The 23419-nt window shown below is 34.2% G+C and overlaps 2 protein-coding genes across 3 annotated transcripts; one reads left to right on the forward strand and one right to left on the reverse strand.

Annotated features, from left to right (window-relative positions):
- Nucleotides 1–955: 955 nt before the first annotated feature.
- LOC126968918 (lysine--tRNA ligase) lies at nucleotides 956–10102 on the reverse strand. Of its 2 annotated transcripts, none has more exons than XM_050814116.1 (8): nucleotides 9926–10102; nucleotides 9360–9732; nucleotides 8486–8737; nucleotides 7352–7744; nucleotides 6940–7116; nucleotides 4888–5048; nucleotides 3443–3683; nucleotides 956–1120 (listed from the first exon to the last, which is right to left on the reverse strand). In XM_050814116.1, the coding sequence occupies exons 1-8, from the start codon at nucleotides 9958–9960 to the stop codon at nucleotides 1025–1027; spliced, it is 1728 nt and encodes a 575-aa protein (XP_050670073.1). In that variant the 5' UTR covers nucleotides 9961–10102; the 3' UTR covers nucleotides 956–1024. The 2 variants fall into 2 exon arrangements, with proteins under 2 accessions (XP_050670073.1, XP_050670072.1); XM_050814115.1 differs by having other exon boundaries at nucleotides 9797–9942.
- Nucleotides 10103–10943: 841 nt separating this feature from the next.
- Nucleotides 10944–22331, forward strand: LOC126968970 (protein Mo25). Its single transcript, XM_050814228.1, has 7 exons — nucleotides 10944–11066; nucleotides 11271–11459; nucleotides 11887–12003; nucleotides 12082–12224; nucleotides 15441–15609; nucleotides 16503–16772; nucleotides 18902–22331. Exons 2-7 carry the CDS (start codon nucleotides 11331–11333, stop codon nucleotides 19079–19081), a joined length of 1008 nt encoding a protein of 335 aa, XP_050670185.1. The 5' UTR covers nucleotides 10944–11066; nucleotides 11271–11330; the 3' UTR covers nucleotides 19082–22331.
- Nucleotides 22332–23419: the final 1088 nt, after the last annotated feature.

The following is a 23419-nucleotide window of genomic DNA, read 5'->3' on the forward strand; positions in this document are numbered from 1 at the left end:
TGATTTTTAAGCAGCTCTTTAGTGTCTCTCTCGTTGCATTGTCAGCCTTTATCTTCTCGAAACAATTACAATATATGTAATGATGCAACAAAAATACTCAAACATCAAATATAGTTCTAGGTCTCTGTAACTATTATTTTTTTCAATCTTAAAAATAATTAAAAGATTATTTTCGGTAATAATTATTCGTAAAATAGAAATAATGTCATAAAGAGATAGCAAAATGCTTGGATTTAGCTTACTTTTTTTTAAACAACTATTTGCTTGCTCAGTTTATTTCATCTTCATATAAATAGCCTATTCTCTTAACCCTAGAGAGCTACTGTCAAACAAAATGACAAGCATCTTAAATAAATATTCCTTTTTAATTATTAGACATACAGTCTCAGGGTTTTGAGCTAACTTAAGAAGACTGTAGTGCATGGATTGGTGGTCGTGTTTAGTGTGGAGGTAATTTTATTCTCTCTGGCTTACATCTTACTTTTCGTACAGGGCTATAAACTGTAACAATCAATTACTCCTTGGCTGGCACCCACATGGAATGGAATGGAATATGGGCTGGTGTGTCTGCCTTTATGTTAGATACAATGTCTGCTCTCGGCGGCTTAGCACGTACTGAGGCGCCTTCAAGTACGCTTGAAGGACAGAACCTCTCCATAGACTGACCCGCTCCTTGAGCACATCCAAACAGCAGGTTCCGTGTTCGAGCAGACCTCCACAGAGAACTTGATTCTTGGCGATTTCATTCCGTTCTCCTCGGTGCCAATCTGTGGCAGGTCTTAATCTGGGGGGATGTTGTAGCATAGATGATCAAAGGATACATATCCGATCGGGATAAAAATTTCACTGGAACAACCACATCCTTAGAGCCCACACAAAAAAAACTTTAAAAAATTTCACTTGGGACAACTTTGTAGGTGTCGTCGTATTATAGGTTCTAGGTAAAAATATGATACATTGTTGAGAATAATTTATTTGAGAAAAGTTAAAAACAAGAGATTATAAAGCTACATAAATATGATTATTAAGCTCCATTCTGTGATTGTGGATTTGCAACATCATCTTCTTGTTGGTTTCTATTCGGATCATCTGGTTTCATTGCAGGAAACAGCAACACTTCCTGCAAGATTAAGAATGAATATAAGTTACGCAAGTCATATTTTATTTAGGACTAGTTGACCTGACAGACGTTGTTCTGTATATAATAAATAAAATAATGTTTTTTATGAATTTGTCAGTAATAATATCATAACATCAAGAATTATTTCGTAAAATATGCTCCCTGTTGTTTTGTAATGAAATTGTTTTACAGCAGAACTGTCAACCCGTGCGTCAATAAATTCTCTCATAGAAAATATGTCCATACAAAACAAATATCGGACGACGGGGACACATCAAGGGAAAAACAAAATTGTTGTTTTTATTTAATTCCTAACACTTTCATATTGTTTCACCTTTTAAACCTTCCCTGGACTTCCACAAATAATGCAAGTTTTAGCGAGACTAATGAACAGCAATTCATTTTTATATATATGTATAGATATTCCACACGCTATACCATGTATAGAAGGTCCAGTACAACATTAAGCAAGACACATGATCAATAAAAGCCAAGACATATTATAAAAAGAACTTCCACCATTCAATATCTACTGAATGATTTTCAAAAATGGTCTTAACAATTAATTTTTAAGTGATATCACATTGTTTAGATTTGAAAGAGCGACATCTCAAGTCAATTTCCTAATATGCAATTATTGGGGTTGTGCACGTTATCAACAATAAAGTAGATCAGATCAAGCCACAACCTGACAGTTAACCATACGTCACTCTAACGGTTGGCTTAGTTGAAAGAGCGCTTGGTAGGAACCCGAGAGGTCGCGGGTTCGAGTCTCGCATAGTTCATAAATTTTGGTAACAAATTTAATTTTAAAGAGGGCTTTCATTTCTTACTTAGTTATTAAATGCTTGCTAAATTATTCTAAATTATCCCACAAAAATGGCACAAATCCATTAATCCATCCTTCAAACGCCATCAAAGGCCGGCAACGCTCTTGTGATTCCTCTGGTGTTGCAAGAGAATGTGGGCGAAGGTGATCACTTAACACCAGGTGACCTCAGGTAACTCAACGCACTTAACACCAGGTACGCTCGTTTGTCCTCCTTTTCCATAAAAAAAATAACATCACGGACATATTTCAAGAGCGTATTTGTATGTAGCTATGCACATTTCATAATCTATATCTATTTACTTAGTCTGGCCGTAAATACTGTTACAGTTAAAAATAAACAAAAAAAAAATATTACATTTGAATTTGGAATGACATTTTTATATGATTGTTCATCGAGTTTTCTTATCTTGGCGCCAATACATTGTACAATATTTTGCGATGGTAAAAATGGAGAACAGAATCGCTGTGATTGCACTACACAAAGTAGGTATGAAGCCAAACGCAATTTTTAAATACTCCATATGCTTGGTATTAGTAAAATGTTTGTGTACCGGGCTATTAATAGCTACAATGAGACCTCCTCTGTTTGTGACAGAAAAAGATCTGACCGTGTTCTTACAAAAAGGTGGTCAAACCAGTAAGGGAAAGATTTCGAAGAAATCCTGTGAACCATACTTTGGTGAAAAAGGTATCAAAATATTGGCACAAGTGTATCAAGATACCATTCTTCAGAAGGTAGTGAAGCCCCTTAACAACACCATGTTCAATAACCAAGAATGGTCCATCCAGCAAGACTCGGCGCCGGTCTACGCAGTCTTGGTTGGAAACGAACGTTTCGGACTTGATTAGAGCTTACCGACGACCTTAATCCGCTGGATTATGATTTATGGTCAGTTTTAGAGAGTACGGCTTGCTCTAAACGCCATGATAATTTGGAGCCCAAAAACAATCCATATGATTGCCAGTGAAAAATTTCACCATAGAAAGAGTGTGTGCTAATTGATAACTGGCCTCAACGTTTAAAGGACTGTATTGCAGCCAATGGAGACCACTTTGAATAAGCTTTAGATATTTTAAATTGTTTTATATTTATGTATTAAACTAACACACTGTAAAAGTAATAAATATTATTTGCAATAGATTTGTTTTTCTTTGTTTCAGTTTATATGGCACGACTAGGTCTGTAAGAGATTTCCAGCTATATATTGACTCATGAGAAAAACCAAAAATCGTTGTTCTTGTTCGAATCGTTGTTGGATCAAAAGCTATTCGGGTTTACATGGGCAGGAGACAAGGGGTCGTCACTAGTTTTATTTATAAATGTCTCTTTCTATTTCCCTATAAAGTTGCCCGGTCCATGCTACTCTATAACTTTGATTTGCAGTTTTAATTGGTATTATGCCTATCTAAAAAAAAGATCTTTACAGGAATTCTATATGGCCCACCTGTTTTGGTGATTAAAAACTAGAGGCGTATATGATTATACTAACCTTAATATTATTAGAATCTGTCAAGAACATTGTAAGTCGATCTACACCTAGACCCCAGCCACCAGTTGGTGGTAAGCCGTACTCGAGAGCTGTACAGAATGCTTCGTCAGTTGGTGGTGTTTCATCATCCCCTGCAGCACGATTCATTGCCTGTTGCTTAAATCGTTCCCTCTGTGTAGCTGGATCATTCAATTCTGTGTATGCATTGCATATTTCTTTTTTCATCACGAATAATTCAAACCTGTAACATTCCAAACATTTTTTCAATTTTCAAAAGATATATCATCCTATAGGGCACATAGTTTGGCCTTTGTCCAGCATTTGACCTATATCTGCTGATATATATATGCGATGTGTTCTCAATGTACGAGGTAAACCACCTATATAGGTTACCATGGATTCCGGCCGAAAAATCTGGTCAATTCGATCGAATGCCTTGCGGAAATCTGTGAAGAAGAGAGTCTACTTGACCCCCAGAATCCATGTTAAATGTTGTGTAATTTAAGAATGATAGTAGATAAGACGTAGTTGAGCGATTTCTAATAAATCCATACTGTTCGGGGATAAAGAAGGTTGATACAATATTATAGACTTGGGTGTAGACTAATTTTTCAAAAACTTTGGCAAAAATGCATAACTTCGAGATTGGCCTGTAATTATTAATGTCATTTCTGCTGCCATTTTTGTGTATGGGAGTGATAAACGTGAAGTACCCCTTCCCGTAATGAACGTTTAAATAATATAGTAAGAGGATCCATTAGTACATCTGCTCATTTTTATATAAAAAATGGGGGAATTCGATCAGGTCCTGCTCCTTTAGTAAGGTCTACAGATTTGAGTAGTTTATTTAGCTCATCTGGTATTATTTCTATTTCACTTATTGAGAAACTAGAGTCTGAGTCCTATTCTGCACGCTTTGGTTGGTAGTGGGTGAAAGAAACGTCGATTGAAAATATGCTGAGAAGAGACGACAAACTTCTTCTCCTGTGTCTGCCGATTGATTTTCATAAAAGAGACGGGAGGGAGGAATCTTACATTTGTTTTTTATAGATTTTGTGAATGACCAGAATAATTTGGGATTTTTTGTAATTGATTCCTCGCAATGCTGGACTAACTTAAAACTCTTCAAAATGAGGTGAGTTAAATTTGTATATTTTTGCACATTTATTTATATATATATACATATATTTTATTAGCCAATATAAAAAAAATAATAACTTTAATTTTTAAAATATGAAGCAGTTTCTGGTAACAGGATCATCCATGCCCCACAAGTAACGCTGGTTCACGAGCATGACGCATGGACAAGCCGTCACCTCCCTCGACCATATTATCGGGAATAGAATGACCCCCCCTACGTCGCCGACACAAGCAGTGGCATTTAAGCGATTATGACAAAGCCCGACACAAGAACTCAAAATTATTTACATATCATTAATATTTACCTTTCAGTCAATCCTTCAATGCTCCTATGGTACTTTGATAACGGACTCATAATCTCTGGATGGTCAATGATAAAGGTAGGATTTATGCACTTCTCTTCAAGAAATTCGCCCACTAATTTATCCAGAAGTCTAGCTGTTGTTTTTGGAGGAGGACATTCAACCTAAAAAACAAGTCCCTAATTTGTAAATTTTGGAGGAAAGAAAGGGAAACACCTACAGTTCGGTTCTGGTAACTATTTTAACATAACCTAACCTAACCAATTTTTATAAATTGTAGTTTATAGAGCTTTGGCCCACGATTATAGTGCTACTACTCTTATTACAAGGTAATGCACAGTGTTCAAGAAAATAACGAAAAAATCTAACCTCAAAAGGGGAAAAACACGTAAATAATAACTTCACTGTTTTTCATTTACAATTGACAGTTTTTAGCCTCCCGCCGCCATGCCAGCGCTCATGTAGCGTTTTATTTACGTGATTTACCCGTTTTAGGTTAGAAATTTTTTTTTCGCTATATAATCTATTACTTCGCATTATAATCGTGGACGCGTGCTCTATCGATTACAAGATTTTTTTTTCCTAATTCGTGCTACGGGATACTAAGTCCAACCCAACAAGGGAATTGGAGTAAGCGGAGTGGTAGATAAATGTTACTTTCTATTCTGATCGTCTTGTCAAATTTCATATGACTCCACTCCATATTCGTCGTAAACGACAAGATTTGTTGACCCTCCACGAAGTACTACATTCTATCTTAAGACTCCCCTGCTTTTCTATCTCAGATAAACATAAATATTAGACAAAGGGGCTGGACATCAAAACCGTTCAAATAACACCTTATATTATAATCAAATTCTAAGAATGTGTCGCTCATACAATGAAATAGCCGAATTAGACATAGATGCTTTTCATTCGCGACCTTCGTTATTTTTTAATAAATTTTGTAGTTTATGTATTATAAATAAATCGCGCGACTGATTTTTAAAATCTTATTCAAGCCATGCAACCCTGTGGGATTGCAATAAGATTTAAATGTAATTTAATTAAGACTTTAGGTTAGAAATTATTGTAATCCATTTGGATTGCCTAAATCTGAAGATTCTGATGTATGGTTGGAACTTCAAATTTACCATTACTTTCATTGTGTTTTTCTTTCCGGAGATCGAATATTTATTATTCCAACACCCCAACTTTGATTGGAGGTTATGATGACGGGTATATTGGTTGTTGTGGGCAAGTGAAGCGAACATACTTGAATACACTCCAAAACTACTTCAGCGGTCTCTTTTATTGAAGGTATTAGTATTTCTATTAGGTCGTTAATTGTGCCTTTTAAGCAACTTTAGTGTTTTGATGTTACGGAAAGATTTTGATCTCCAGCAAGAAAAACATGATGAATGCGTAAGTGACAATACTGAATTTGAATAGATTCATCTGCTAACCTTAAATCAAATAAGTTATTGTCTTTATTATTGTAGTGTGTGTGTTAAAAACTATGAATATAACAGTAATTGTTTAAGCCTGCAGTGCTTATTACCACCATAAACAGTCTACACTAACACACAATGGTAGCTTATGTGTCTATTATTGGACCAAATATAATCACAATCGAATTCGGAGTTAAAAATATTTACTAATATCTTACGAAGTTTCATTGTGTCATCTTCTATAACGTCGAACTTCCACACAAACTTCCATCCCATATTTCAACCCCTCCGAGCCTTTATTCGCGATAAAACGTAGCCTATGTCCTTTCCCAAGCTCTAGTCTATCTATGTACTGAATTTCATCAAAATTGGATCATTGGTGTAGATGTGAAAGTGTATAACAAACAAACTTACATTCACATTTAAAATATTAGTAGGGATTGAAACTGGATGTGAACAAATCAGTGAAACTAAAGTAAAAACTAAAACTAAATAAATTATAATTATAAAAATTTTACACAAATGTATTTTATACTTTTTCTGGGATAAATTTGTGAAAACATAATGTACTGCACCATCCCATCCCATACTTAATATTTAATTAGACTTCAACAATTCAACTTACATTGTGCTTTTCGCAAAGTTCAATTAAAAATTTGTTGCAAGTATCCAATTCATTAGCTGGCGGAAATTGGACATTAAGAACTTTTTCTAATGAGGTAATCATAGGCATTCGAGCAAAAGGTGGAGTAAAATCAATTTCCACTTCATCACCTTCTGGGCCATCAGGGTGGTATTTTACCTGAAAAATATTAATATGATTATTTATTGAAACTTAATTAAAAAAAAACTACAACTTTTAAGAACTTATTTTAAATATGCTGATATAAATTAAATTTGTAAGCAAATATTTTTAACAATGTGGGATTAGACCCCTGGATCTCTCTAGTTCCGTCCAAGCCGTCTTCCACTGAGCAATTAATCCCAGAAGCGAGGGATTTTACTTTAAAAATAACAAATTATTTAGTCTGATGTACCTTATAAGTTCCATGAATACTTTTCACCATGCCAGAAATCATACTTTCCGTTATTGACATCAAATCGTTATAGTCAGCATACGCCATATAAAATTCACAAGTTGTGAATTCAGGATTATGGGTTAAATCAATGCCTTCATTTCTGAATTGTCTTCCTATTTCATAGACTCTGTCCAGCCCCCCTACAACCAGCATCTTATGATACAATTCCGGCGCTATTCTCATGAAAAGGTCCATATTTAGCTCGTTGTGATGAGTTACAAATGGTTTAGCAGTGGCACCACCAGCTATCATGTTCATCATTGGCGTTTCAACTTCCAAAAATCCAAGGCTATCTAAATATCTTCTAACATACGCAATGATCTTTGCTCTTGTATAAAATATTTGTCGTACCTGAAATATAACAATAAAAAAATACATCAATTTTAATGCATAAAAAATATACTTGAATTGTTTTAGTGTATTCCAATTTGCATTGTTTAGCCCAGCATGTTTAACAATACAATAATATCTTATATATAAACATATAACAAGGGTTGTAACAGTTCTAATGCTTGTTTTTTGATGGAAAACAATTATCCAATGCAAAAACTAAGAGTAGTCCAACAGGGAAATTGCGAATATGTCAAGAGGATAGTGTTAAAGGAGTCCTATGGAGGCATTTTGGTGGGGGCAATAAAATAAGCAATCTCAAATAAGCAGATGATATTTACCTTCTTAGAGCTCACAAATGCAATGGTCAGTCTTTAATGGTAATAAGGCAACAAATTCATAATACAACAAGACAAATTGAGAGACATACACAGATGGTCAGAGCAGACAAGCAAGTTATCTGGTTAACTTCTGTCATGTTTTGTCTGTAGAAGGTTGGAGAATAATGCAAGTACCATGGACTGCAAAAAGGACAAACAAATATATTCCCAACAAACTGAAGGAAATAAAATCTTTAGAGTGGTTGGCAAGGGAAGATTGAGGGCAAAAGCCCATATGGTAGACTGACCCATTGGTCTGACCATATAGAAACCAAAATGGGAATCAATATACTGAATGCCCCACCATCACCTAAATAGCAACATATCAATCATTACATTTATTTGTTAGTTACAATCATATAAAGTACATTTTAAGGAATACCTTGTCATTTAAAATCAAATCCAAATATCTTTTTCTGAATCTTGTTTCTTTATCCTTAAGGCCAAAGTGTAAGTGGGGCAACATATGAAGGCAAGGAGATAACAGTTTAATAGTCTTAGGAACTAATGATAGTTCTCCCTTTTTTGTTTTCCCGGGATGTCCCACACATCCAATTATATCTCCTCTTCTAAGCTTGTCAGTATCAGCAACAAACTTTTCTTCAGATTCATACATTTTCGCATTTGCCATTACCTTTGAAAATATAAAAATATGAATTTTTTTATGATAGTAAGGGACGAGACGAGCATGACGTTCAGCTGATGGTAATTGATATGCCATGCCCATTACAATGCAGTGCCGCTCATGATTCTCAAAAACCTCAAAAATTCTGAGCAGCACTACAATTGCGCTTCTTATTTTAATATTGTTATTAAGTAATTGTAATTTATTTAATTGCATGTCAAGTTAACCCATAAATGGGGTATAATGTTAGATAATATAAGTTATGAATGTGTATATTTACCATAAGGCAACACATTGTATACAACATAAGCTTCCTACTAAATAAAATAATCAGGTAGTTACTTAGCCTAGAAGGGTACGGTATAACAGTTTTTTTTGTTACTGGTATTAATATTGTCTTTCTTATATCATCTTAAAATTATTGTCATTTTTATAAACCTTAACTAAATTTGCGCATATTATGTAAGTAATGGTAGTATATAATATAGTAATATTATAAACAAATCTTTTGCAACACAAAACTATAGTAACATCAGCCTCATGTCCACAGAGCAAAACCCATTAGGCAATATAATAATGTATTTGTTATTTATGTGATATAATCTTAGAATCAGAATTAAATAAATATTACCTGAAGCTTGACACCTTCTCCTCTAAGATCATAAAATATTAGCTTTGCTCCAGATTCTCTGATAGAATGGATTCTGCCTGCTATAGACACTGTAACATTTTCAAGAACATCTCCACTATTCAAGTCATTGTATTTTTCAATAAATTCTTCCAAAGATATTGTAACTACAAATTTATGAGGGTACGGATGATCATTCTTGTCACCATTCTTGAGAGCTTCAACAGCTGCTGTTCTAAGTTTATAGTACTCATTTGGACTTATTTCTTCTTCCTTCTTTGTGGAGAGTTTCTCTACATTTGTAGTCGGCTGCTGAGCTGCTTTTTCAGCTTTTTCTTTAAGTTTCTGTTCTGCTTTTAACCGTCTCTTTAATTCGCTGTAATTAAGGTACAATAAGTGTTTGAATATAATTTTATAAAATACGTAGTGAGAAAACTAACCGTGTATTAATTGCAGAGGAATATTTATAATTTTGACAAGTTAATGTTAAATTTCGTAATACACCTGGAACAGTTGTAACTGCTCGCGAAAATAACATCATTCTAGTTTTGTTGCCACATTATACTCACTTCTTAGATAATTTCTCATTTGAAGTATCTGCCATTATTTAATAATTCAATTTTAATATTGTAATTTCAATTTAAATAGTGCCTAGGTGGCATGCACTTGCATTGGGTAAATAATTATCGTGGGTACCTATTGTGAGGATTGGATAACCTAAAAACTTATTGAGGAAATTGGAAAATATCATATACTCTATCTACGGAAAATAAGAAGAAAAGTTTTTTTTTAGGAATTCTATGACCAGGTAGCTAAGACTTTTAAGTAAAGTAGTACTTATAGTATAACATGGACATTGGACTAGTTAGGAATATATAGTTTTTAATGAATATATTGTATATATTAATTATAAAATTTACTCTAACGAGATTATATTTTAAAGTAGTACCTAGGTATAGGGGTATATAGGTACATTATTCGAAGTCTATAGAGTAGTTAAATTTTTAACATTCTTTGTGTGGATGTGTTATAATTAGTAACAAGGGTAAAGCGTGCGTATATCCCAATTGTATATACTAAATACTGAGTTCTATTGGTGGTAATCTTATTGTGGACATCATGGGCAGGGATGCTGCAGTGGTCATCTGTTATCATATTACATCAATTTGCATTCAAATGACATATTCTGAACTACAATTACTATTTCTTTGTGTATACCAGTCTTTTTTATGGAAAAGGAGGACATATAAGCGTACGGGTCACCAGGTGTTAAGTGATCACCACCGACCACGTTCTCTTGCAACTTAAGAGGAATGCCAGGAGCGTTGTCGGCCTTAAAGGAATTTGTACGCACTTTTTTTTTAAAGGTACACATGTAGTATCGACCCAAAAACACCGCATTAGGAAGCAGGAAGCTCATACCATAGCTTGGTTGTACGAGTCACTAAAAATTCTATTTATAATATTTCTATTCGCTATTTTGGAGCTGGCAGCACTCGGTTTTTTCTCACTCAGCATTTGTCATTTATTTCTCACTAAAGGACGAGTATCCTTGGTCATGAAATAAATTAAAAACAGAAATTGTCATTTATGACAGTTTTGTTATTTCAGAATCACATATCACAGCTGTTCGATTGAATTTTTGGTTGCCTACTGTGGTTGGAGTTTTGGTTGTTCGCTATCTGCGATTTTATTGTATAAAAGCAGAAAGTGAGAGTGTTTTGATATTTTTTATGCTATTAAACTTATTAAGAACATATCAATTTAATTTGTGTGTAATTAAAAACTTGAATATGTTGTTAGAAAAATTTGTCATATAGTTTTGTTTCGGCCCTTTTGCTAATTTCGTCTAGGTTTCGTTTAGGTCTTGTTTTGTGGTTTGTTCATGTTTCAATACATACTTTTTTCTTTCAGACAATCATATGTAGAGACGTTTGCTCGTATCATCACTGTAAAATAAACGAAAATCGAATTATGCCTCTTTTTGGTAAATCTCAGAAGAGCCCTGCGGAGTTAGTTAGGTCATTAAAAGATGCTGTTACCGCTTTAGAAAGGGGTGATAAGAAAGCTGAAAAGGCTCAAGAAGATGTGAGCAAAAATTTGGTATGTAAACATGAAAATTCAGTTTGTACTCAGTTAACTAGTACTTACACTCATTGGTACTCAAAATCATTGTTTATTTATAAGAAATAAACATAACACCTATTGTTATTTTATTTGTAAAAAGTTATTACTTACCCATGTACTTTAATTATTATGTTCCATATATAGATATATAGTGTATTTATATCTAACAAGCAGATTTAATTTTCTTTTAAACAAAATTTTTGTATTTTCATTGCCAATGTTTATGGTATGATAGTGGACTTGGGGGATTGGATATCTATTTACTTAATAAGTAACGAAGTCTAGAGAATACCAGCTTTGAGAAGTAAAATGTCCAACATAATGCAGACTAGACACCATTTTGGTTCTGTAATGTTCATATTGTTATTACTTGTAACATCTTATCTGATATTACTATTAACAGGTGCTGATAAAAAATATGCTGTACGGCACATCAGATGCTGAACCGCAGGCAGATATAATTGTAGCCCAACTAGCACAAGAGCTCTATAATACAAATCTTTTACTTCTTCTGATTCAAGTGAGTATTTTGAAATTATCATATCTCAGTCATGTACTTAACAAACGGAAAGATATTATTAGCATTTTTTATTTGCAGAATTTAAATCGTATTGACTTTGAGGGTAAGAAAGATGTTGCACAAGTGTTTAACAATGTTTTAAGGCGTCAGATTGGCACAAGATCTCCAACAGTGGAATACATATGTACTAAACCAGAAATATTGTTTACACTGATGTCTGGGTAAGTAACATTTTAATTATGATAGCTGAGCATCAATTTTTAAGTCAATCTGAAATACAGTCGGAAAGTGTTTGTAGTTGAATTAATGTTTCAGTAACTATGTGGTGTAAAATATTACACAAATATGGTTGAAGGCATAAAAGGCATTTATTTTCTCAAAATTGATTCCTTTAGAATTCTTTTTGATGTCATTTCTAATAACTACTAGATACTACTACCACTTCGGAAACAAATGGCACTCTGAGAGAGAAGAAATGGTGCAAGAAACTTTCCCAGCATTCTTATTTTGCGCTCTTTTCAATAAAAATATATAATATTGTACAGTCATTTCTATAGCTATAAAATAATCACAATCTAGTACCAGGCTGTCCGATCATTTAGATATTCAGCAGTGGAGTAATAGGATTTACGACAGAGCCATTTTTTAATAAAACAATTAAATTTATTTATAGGTAATGCCTGAACAGTGGCTGGGACTTTATTATAGAAGTGTATACATTTAACCTTAAAGCTATTATGTTGAAATTAGATAATATACTTGACACATTGTTTAATTTAATTTAAAAGTAAATTTGAACTTGAATTAAAGAAAAAATTTGAGTAGGCTTTTGTATTTAAGATTAATTTCTAGATATTTTGTTTCAATGTGTTTCGCCATGTTAATCTGTGGTCCAAGTGCAGTCCAAGTTATTTTACTGTATCATCCTGAGGCAGTGCACTGCCTCCCAGGTGAACTGGAAAGCAAGATTCTCTTTGCAGTGTGAATGTTCCCTAAACTAAAGCTTACAGAATAGATTTACTTTCATTAAGGGGCCGTTCATAAAATATGTTCGCATACAAGGGGGGGGGGGGTCTGGCTAAGTGTGACAAGGGGGGACAGGGGGTAGTGCACTTTGTTTTTGCAGTCCTTGAGAGAGTAATGTTTCCACGCACCCTGCACTCTTGATTCAGTAACAAATGAAAATACTGTTTCTCATGTATTTATTATTATTTTATTCCTTCATTCGCCATTTCGCAGTGAACTAATGTTTGTAACTAAACAGACGCTTTTTTCATCTTCTCATTTAATACTCTTCAGTTAATTACTTTATACTCTTTATTGCCGAAATATTTTTAATTTTCAGAATATGTGTACTATCATTTAGAATTTATCATAGTCAGCAGGGGGGGAGGGGTCTTAGTTTTTGTGACGAAATATTTCTAGGGGGGTCACAGAAAGTGTGACACAGCGTGACAATAGGGGGGGAGGGGGTCAAAAAAAGCTGATTTTAGTGTGACATATTTTATGAACTAAGTTATTTTATATTTTACAGTCCACTTAACTACTTTGTTTTCCACTATTCTCTGCTGCCTCTTTATGATTACTTCCCACACCCATTAGAGCAGTAGCAAAGATCTATAAGGGTTATTTTGTATTTCAGGAATGTCATTTGTGTAGTAAGTACAGGACTGTACCTAAAACACTTCCCTGAGGCACTCCAGCTTTTATCTCCTTAATTTCTGAACAGATATTCTCTTGTTGAATCCTAAAATATCTATTAGTAATATAAGATTCAAGAATATCTGCAAATCATTTTGGTATAGCCATTATTAGCTTGTAAATAAGCCCTTCATGCCAAACTTTATCGAAAGCCTGAGCCACACGTAGAAATATTGTGGAGCACACTATTCTTTATAATATTGGAAATTCTATGCACTTGATCTATGGTTGAGTGTTTTTCACAGAAACCAAACTGGTGCTCTGGAATCAGATTTTTAATCTCTATTATAGGTTTTAGCTGTTTAAGTAGCAGCTTCTCAAAAAGCTTGGACATTACAGTAAGCAAGGAAATTGGCCTGCATGATGTTGTTTGGTTTGGTGGTTTTCCTGGTTTTGCAGTCATGATGACTTCAGCAACTTTCCACAGGTCTAGTGTTTGTCGTAATTTAGATGCAGAATTAATAAGAGTCGTTAATTTGACAACACCTTTTTATGTAGGAGTTGATGAAGAATTTCTTCGGGTATTAAATCATATCCAGGAGCTTGTTTTGTACCGATATTATATTTGATTTCTTTTAGAACTTCCTTAAGTGAAAAGAGTTTAATAAAATCCTCTACACTTTGGAAATTACAATAATGTATATTTTCTGGTATAAACATCTTGTTAGGATTACACTTATCTGATTCAAGGTGGCAATTTGAGGCAAATATTTGAGCTTTTTGCTCATTGTTCACTGCCTATTTCTCAACTACATCTTTAATAGGAAATATTTAGTTGATGGGGTGTTTAAGTCTTTTAGCAACCTTCCATACAGAGTAATCTGTGGAACAGTTGCCTGTTAGCCTTTGCTGATATTTGTTGGTGGAGATTTGTATTTTACATTTCACTTTCTTTGTTTAGTTATTTAAAAGTGTTTCATCTATAGGGCATCTCGACTGATGCCAAACATTTCTTTGCCTTCTTTTCTCTGTAATGAGTTCTCTAACCTCTGTAGGATAAGAATTAGTTTTTGTTTTCTTAATTAATTAAATTAAGATAAATAGAAATGGTTTATATAATAAGATAAAGATAGCAGTTTAGTTAAAAAACCAATGAAATGTAATATATTGATTTGTATAGTTGCAGGCCTGTGAAGAGATACAACAGTCAGATATTATTCTGAAACACAATGTTTTTAATTATTATTTTATGTCAAATATTATCCAATTATTATTCACAGTTATGCTATGTCACTTCTATTACCTTCATATTTAGATTCCTATGTATCCTGTACAATATTGTATATTTTTACTGAAAAGAGCGCAAAAAAAGAATGCTGGGAGAGTTTCTTGCGCCGCTTCTTCTCTCGCAGAGTGCCATTTGTTTCCGAAGCCGTTGTAGTATCTAGTATATTAGAAATGACATCAAAAAGAATTCTTAAGGAAAGAGTTGAACAAAGCAAACAAGATTTTGCAACGATACGTTACTCGAACGGTGGGCTCAGTTGGTTAGAGCACCGGCACGGAACGCCGGAGGTCGTGGGTTCGAGTCCCGCATCGTTCATAAAATTTTGTTTTTCAAATTTTATTAGTGTATTAATCCTAGAAGTGAGGGTTATCACTTTAAACACATAACATATTGTTAAGAATTCTAAAGGAATCAATTTTTAGAAAATAAATGCCTTTTATGATTGGATAAGGTTGACCCATATTTGTATATGTAATAAATGATTATAGTAGAACATATTTAATTTCAGATATGAACATCAAGAAATAGCATCAAACTGTGGAACAATGCTGAGAGAGTGTGCTAGATACGAGGCTTTAGCTAAAATAATGTTGTATTCTGATGATTTTTACAATTTCTTCCGTTATGTAGAAGTGTCCACTTTTGATATTGCCTCAGATGCCTTCTCTGCTTTTAAGGTAACAACTCAGTTAATCTTACCTTTCAATAGATTTACCACCAGATAGTCATCAAACATATAGATCAGTTCAATGGAGCTGTCTATTAAAATAAAATACAAGTCAAAAATTACCCACCAAAGAGACAATAAATTGGCTTATGGCTAATGCTAGGCACAGATCGCCAAAATAGCAGAAAATTCTATATTGTATAATTGATAACCAACCCATCATCATGTACAGTTTAACCCTTGACCTCCATGTATCAATGTATTTTCATTCATAACTACTGGTAAGTTCGAGGTACATATAATTAATAACTACTATGGTGACAGAACTTTGAAAAAACGCCTACCGTTATTAAACAGCTTGCCTGAGGACAACCGACTAGAAACCAGTAAGAGAAAATTTAAAACTATTCTTAAGAAATCTTTATTGTCAATACTGCCTTAAAATTAGATTTTTAACTATATTTTTATCAATATTTGTTAATTACACTTGTATAAAATCAAATGTATAAAAAATCACTTGTATAAAATAAAATCTTATGTTCTTATGTTCTTCTTATATATATCTAATGATCTTTATAAGCATAAATGTATTAAAAGAGACTTGATCCTTGTGACATACTGTCCAAACAGTTTTGCGGCACTATGTTAGCTTAAGATTATTTCTGTAAATGATTAATAGAATAAATAAATAAATAATATGTACATTTTTTCAATGGCTTATAAGATCGGCAATATTCTTCTGATTAGCTGATGTTACCAGAGAGTATAGGCCTTGGTGATAACATACCATCAGATAATCTTTATGGTAAAGCAATTACTTAATAAACAGTTAAACTAGCATTGTATTCTTCTTTACAGATTTCTGTACCTGTGTTATTAAAATTATTTTTTTTTAATTTTCAGGAATTGTTAACAAGACACAAGATTTTGTCCGCCGAATTTTTAGAAGCAAATTATGACAAAGTATTTAGCCACTATCAGAGGTTGTTAAACTCAGAAAATTATGTGACTCGGAGACAGAGTCTCAAACTACTTGGTGAACTACTACTCGACCGGCACAACTTTTCTATTATGACTAGATATATTACAAATCCAGACAATCTGAAGTTAATGATGAACATGCTTAAAGAGAAGTCACGCAATATACAATTTGAAGCTTTCCATGTATTTAAGGTAAGTTATATTTAAATAGGTTTTATATTTTAGTTAAAAAAAATTGAATTAGCTACTATGCTATGTTTTTTTTAACCGACGAATTGAGAACCTCCTCCTTTTTTGAAGTCGGTAAAAAATTTTGGTTAAATTTCCAAATTGATATTGGGTGTGATACCAGACCAGAGATGACAGCAATACTCCATATGTGGCCAGACCTGTGCTATGTAGAGCGCTAGAATGTGTCCTATTTTTTTTGTATCAGATGGACAACATCTGATTTCCATGAGTTCCGTTTATCTTTTGAACATGAGTGCCGGAATAAGTGCAATAGCACCGGCATCAACTCAGGAGCATATTTTCTGACTACGATGGGAGAGCCCACTCGACTTCTTTCCTTCCAAAGAAAACAGCACTCCGAACAGTTTTCTGTCTTTAATTCCGAAATGAGTTCTGACACTTTCTTTGTATCGTCGTTAAGAGTCGTTAGTGGCAGAAGGAAGATCATATATTGGCTTATTACTTTGCCGTATGGGCAAGTTTGTCATTCCCCATGTGCAGCGGCTGCGGAGCTAGTAGTCTGAAGTTACCAAGAGAAGCTTTATACCACGCCCAAAACCTACATGTTCCAGTAACTTGCTGCTTGCCGATTTTGACGACATGCTTAGATTTCGCACGTGCGATTTACCGCTTATATAATCTGGAGGCACGGTTGAATTTCCGCTTAAGAACTTTGAACTTTCGCCGCAACCAAGATTCGATAAGCCTGATATTTGCAGTCAGTTGCTGCTTCAACTGACGCATCGATTATGGGTTATGATCTACCAATGTTCGGCACTACAGAGCCTGGTATTAAAGCTGCCCAATCTGTCGCTGTTGTTCTGCGATGTGGGAGCTGTGTAGGCTACACTCTTGACCAGACAATGGTCGGACGTTCCAAGACAGTCCAACCAGGCCCCGTATACATAGACCTGTTAGCTATCTGAATGTATAGTAAAGAGAAGCATCGTATATCCATGGGAACAGCTCTATAAAGCTGTTCCTTACAGCTTTACAGGCGAATAAGGATTAAGGAGAACAAAATGTAAAGAAATAAGGGCTATATTCCACCGGGACACCACGGTGGCGCCACCAACCAATCGTGCCACCTGCACCGTGGTGTCCGTAAGCTATCAAACTACACACCAGAGTGATGACGCGTCCGAGCTGGTCGCGCCACCAAACTGGTCGTGTAACCAAACGGGCACCAGGTGTGTACTCTATAGAGCTGTATACATTTTGTTGGTAGCTGCGACTGGTTGCGCCACCGCTGGTGTCCCATCTTAACTGTTCATTTGCCTCTGAATATATTCTTGATAATGTTATGTATGTACATAGGCACATAAGGGACTTTGCGTTTTGCCATAATATTAACACCAAGAACAAACATAAACTTATTCTGTATTATTAATATACGCGAATTAAAGTTATTCCAAATTTTAAACTTGTTTATCTTACCTTTGTCACAATAGAATTACATTACAAGGAGAAGTAATTTAAAACATTGAGTAACTTTACACTATGTTAATAATAAGACGAGACTAAGTCGAGTGAGTAACTCTTTTGTGGGGCGATGCGTTTACGACAAGATCCCAGAAAATTTAAAAAACAATGTATTAAGAAATTCAAAAAAATTGTTAAAAGACGTTTGTGGTAAAGGTTACTATAACATTAATGACTTTCTTAATTATACCCCAGATTGGAAATGTAGCGACCAGGCTATTAAATAATAAATTTTATTGTACGATATAACATTGTAACCATATTTTATGAATAAAAGAAGCCCACTGAGTATCTAACGCCCGTTCTCTTCAGGTCTGAAGCATACTTTTTCTTTTGAATAAAAATCTTAGAATTTCAATTTAATCGCCACAAAAGACTTACTCGACTAAGCCAAGTAGTAGGCATAATAAGTTTGTATGTTCCTGGTGTTAGCATTATGATGATGACGAAAAATTAGAGATAATTCACTTACATTGTCCAGAATATTTTGACAGGCAACAACTCTTGATGATTCTTTAGGACCAGGTTAAATTAATTATTAAAATATAAGATGTAGATAGTATATGTACCTAAACTGCATGTTGTTAGTAATAATTGGCCCATTGCAGGTATTTGTAGCGAACCCCAACAAGCCAAAACCAATATTGGACATACTGTTACGGAATCAAGATAAGTTGGTGGACTTCCTCACCAAGTTCCACACTGACCGTTCCGAAGACGAGCAGTTCAACGACGAGAAGGCTTACCTTATAAAGCAAATCAAAGAGTTGAAACCGTCAGATCACTAACGTTTATTGCACCCCCACATCTCCACTTCCCTTCGACAAAAGTTAGTTATAGATGCTATGTAATCGCTTCTAAGTCACCAGACAGTGTCGCGCGTTGTAATACTAGGCTGTTTATCGATGGATCTAGCATCTGGTATGCGATGAGAATAGAAATATATGAGCTCCATGTAGGGTTGCCAAGTATTGCAGGATGAAGTAGAGTTTGAATCAGAGAAGGTAAATAAAGAGTACTGAGATGGATGAAAATTTATATCATATATATATTATTGTAATTTTTTTTTTCAATTAAAACTTGTGTGGTAATAATAATATCTGGCATGTGTCTAATGGTCGTTCCCAATATACTATCTACAGATGGATATAAATTACTACCTTCTACTGTCAGTAATTAGCTGTCAATAATCTGAAGCTGTCCCAATATACCCGATAAGTCATTCTTATCGCCTTATATTGGAACGCGTTAATTACAATTTCCATACAAACTTTATATCGCTGGTAAGCTATACGTCGTCCCATTGACAGACAGCGTGCACGGATACAGTGATTTACCGTCGATAAGTTTATTGGGAGAGAAAAGTCAACGATTGTTACGATTTTTATCTCAAGTAAGAGATTGACTGAATGTTGGGAACGGCCGTAAAAGTCTATGTCAAAAGAATCTTCTAGCGTACTCTATAAGGTAAAGATACTCTTCATTAGAGTATGTTCAGTACTCTATTTAAGAGTAGGTACGGTTGGCAACCCTAGCTCCAAGCAGATTACATTTTAAAATAATGATCTGTACGTTTTTTTTCGTGTTATTACAATAATTTTCACATGTGTTTTGTAAGTTGTTGAAACCATTTTTAGCTTTTATGCCATGGTTAGTTTCTTACACACGAGTACCGAACATCAAAATATAAAGATTCATATAAAACAAATTTTATTTTCGACAAATATAATATTATAGGGTAATTACTTACAATACTGATTACAAATGAAAATGCAAAGGTTGATTGCAAAATTTATCTTACATTAGAATAATTGGTTCATACCTTCCTATCTTGTTAGGGTTGTTATCATGATGTAAGGGCTGATGCTACACTATTTTATTACAAAAATGAGTAGGTAATCTAGACCTAATGTGTTGTTTTACAGTGGGATCTCGAATTTAAAGTATGTTGAAATCGACTTAAATACCTTTTGCCTTAACAATGGGCTCATACATCAACAAACATGACTTAGAAAGTCTTATAAATGTATCCATTAATTGCACTTATGTATACAGTTACAAGAATTCAAAACAGATTATAAGCAACGAAGACTTTAACTTTTATCCCTGTAAGTGCTGACAATCTTATGGCATTAATATTATTAATTAACAGGCGAAATTGTCACATTAAATGAAAAGGAGTTGCGGTTTATGACTTATCGAGGTTCTAGTTTCGAGATTCCGCTGTAGTAATAATAATTTTTACTTGTAAATAAATAGAAGCATCCGATAAAATATTTTTACTAACGACGAAGAACACAAAAAACGTATTCCTTCTATTTTATAGATGATATGATTATATATGACAGCTTTGAAAGCGCGAACAAAATAGAATTTAGAACTAACCTCTATTTTGAGCAATTCACGCACACTAACACAAAGTATCATTCAACGAGTGTAAGACGTAGCTTGTCACGCACACTAAACTAATATTCTTGGCCTGTTTTCATCGGTTGTCTAACAGCAAAAGACTATCTAGACGTATAAATTATCTAATACGGATTCATTACTATATTACCTCTTAACTAATAGATGCCTTCGGTCGTAGCTTGCAATAACCTACACACCCGTGTATCATACGACATTTTCAATACAGTTGTGGGAAATAGCTAAAATGAAATTAAAGAACTATGTTTAATTCAACATACTTTCAAAAAATGGCGCGGTTCTCCAGCTGGACTTTTTTTTTTACAACGAAACTAGGCAACGGGTTCGTTCCCGTATAGAGCCTATTCGATTATTAATAAATATTGATGTGAAAATAATTAAATAACACTGATAATTATATATAATAAACAACCATTTAATATAATTTTGAGAATTCATTATTTTTTATCTATTTATCCGATTTTATTCTTAGAAAACTCCTTAATACCTACATACAACTTTTAAATTATTTAAAACTGAACTGCAAAATGTAAAATTCGATTCGATTATCTGAAATAGAAAAAAATAGTAACTCGATAACTAAGTTTGCGGCGGTAGGTACTAAACAAATTTTATTAGATAGCGCGTTCGGAGGACGTGTTAGAAAATTTTGTAGTCGTACATTCGAATATAGCGATCAATTTCATACCGCACACTTCAATAAGAACTTTTTATGATTAATGTGTTTACTGTATGAATCTTTGTATTGTGATCTAATTTTGACTTGGTGTAAAAACATTTCTGAAGAGCTTTTGTTGACTAGGACGTTGTTTAATTATTATGTTATAGTATACAAATGTATAAACTAATTTTACATGCAAATGTTTTATTTAAATAGTATGATTAGTAGAGGTAAGTTCCTTTTTTAGTTTTGAAATTGTGAATACATTGTTTATGTGAATGAACAGTGTATTATCAACAAATCTCAGCCCGTGAATATAAAATTATCTAATATTCTACAGCTGAATTGGCAAATATTCCAAATTATTTCACTTTAGTGTTATTATTCGTTAGACATTTAATTTAATGATTGATTATCATTATCACCACGATTCATTCAGTTATCTTTGTCATTTAAAATAAAGTATTTATATCAATATTTAATTTTATTTTGTTATATTTTTAATCTATGCATATTTCATTAAATTATAGAAGGTAGGGATTTAATGATGTGACTCTATAGAGAAATATAGTCTGCACAATTTGGCTTATTTATGTTGTTGGTATGTTTACAATAAGCTATAAATTAAAGTTCTTATTTTATGCAGACATGCTCGGGACGTGAGTCCTGTTCATCCTCTTCCGTCGAATGCTTGTATTTACCAATCACGGTTTTGCAGGAATCTATTTGTATATGTAGCTCGTTTCAAATTTAAAAAGTAGGGAAATAAGGGGCAGGTAATATTTGCAAAGCTTTAAATAAGGAAGTATCTTGCGGAACCGTGCATTGGTAATACTTATGTTCTGATATTAGAAAATAAAGCAGGGATATTGATGAATTTACACTAACCATATTTTAGCCACTTTTTGTACATTTGGCAAAATTGTCACATGAATAAATCATGAAAAAGATACTGGTTATTTTTACTTCAAACTTTGTACATGGCACGAGAGGAAACTTGGTTTACCAGATAAGAAAACGCCGCGCGAGTCGGACATGAAGAACTTTGTACCATCGTACAATGTATTGTAGTGAATATTTTATACGGAAGTTCGGGCCGCTAGCTGCACGGCCAGTATCTGTGCTTAACCTCAGATTTTCGAGATCGAAATCATAAGTACATGCGGCGGCCTCTAAACAGTAGGCCAGCCAGTAGGGACCCACGAGCGACCAGTGACGCACGCGCGAATTTAGTTGTCACCTACTTCACGGAACGGATAGGGTGAATAGAAAGGAATTATGGAAGGTCTTATCTATGTATGGGGTGAACAATTTTCTGATAAGGGCTCTGAAATCTCTGTACAGGGATTCTCAAGCCTGCGTTCGTATTAATGGTGCCTATACGGGCTGGTTTGGTATCTCCAAAGGTGTCAGACAAGGTTTTGTAGCCTCGCCTTGGTTGTTCAACCTATTCATGGATAGATGCAAGAATGATGTGAGAGAAATGCAATGTGAAATTAATATGGAAGGGTTGATTGTTAAGTGCCTCTTGTACGCTGATGATCAAGTAATTTTTTCATCATTGGTGAATGAGTTGCAGCAAATGAAAGACTGCTTCCACCGGAGGGAGCTTTAAAGCGAGAGGTTTGAAAGTGAATGCAAGAAAGACGAAAGTGATGGTATTTGAGAAGGATGAAAGGTTGACTGAGTGTAATATTACGATTGAAGATGAAAGGGTAGAACAAGTTACAGAATTCGTATATTTGGGTAGCATGTTTACAAGAGACGGAAGATATGAAGGTGATATTGTAAGGAGAGTGACTGCGGGAAACTATGTGAATGGAGCGCTGCATGCCTTTATAAACGGCCAGACTGTGCCAATAGAAGCGCGAATGGCTGTACATAATGGAGTGCTTGTCGCCACGTTAATGTATGGAAGTGAGAGTTGGGTATGGCAGAAGAAGCATAAAAGCAGAATTAACGCAGTTGAGATGCGATCACTGCGTAGTATGTGTGGGGTAAATCTGATTGATAGAATTCCGAATGCGGTAGTACGAGT

Source organism: Leptidea sinapis, chromosome 17 (assembly GCF_905404315.1).
Source record: "Leptidea sinapis chromosome 17, ilLepSina1.1, whole genome shotgun sequence".
Classification (NCBI taxonomy): domain Eukaryota; kingdom Metazoa; phylum Arthropoda; class Insecta; order Lepidoptera; family Pieridae; genus Leptidea; species Leptidea sinapis.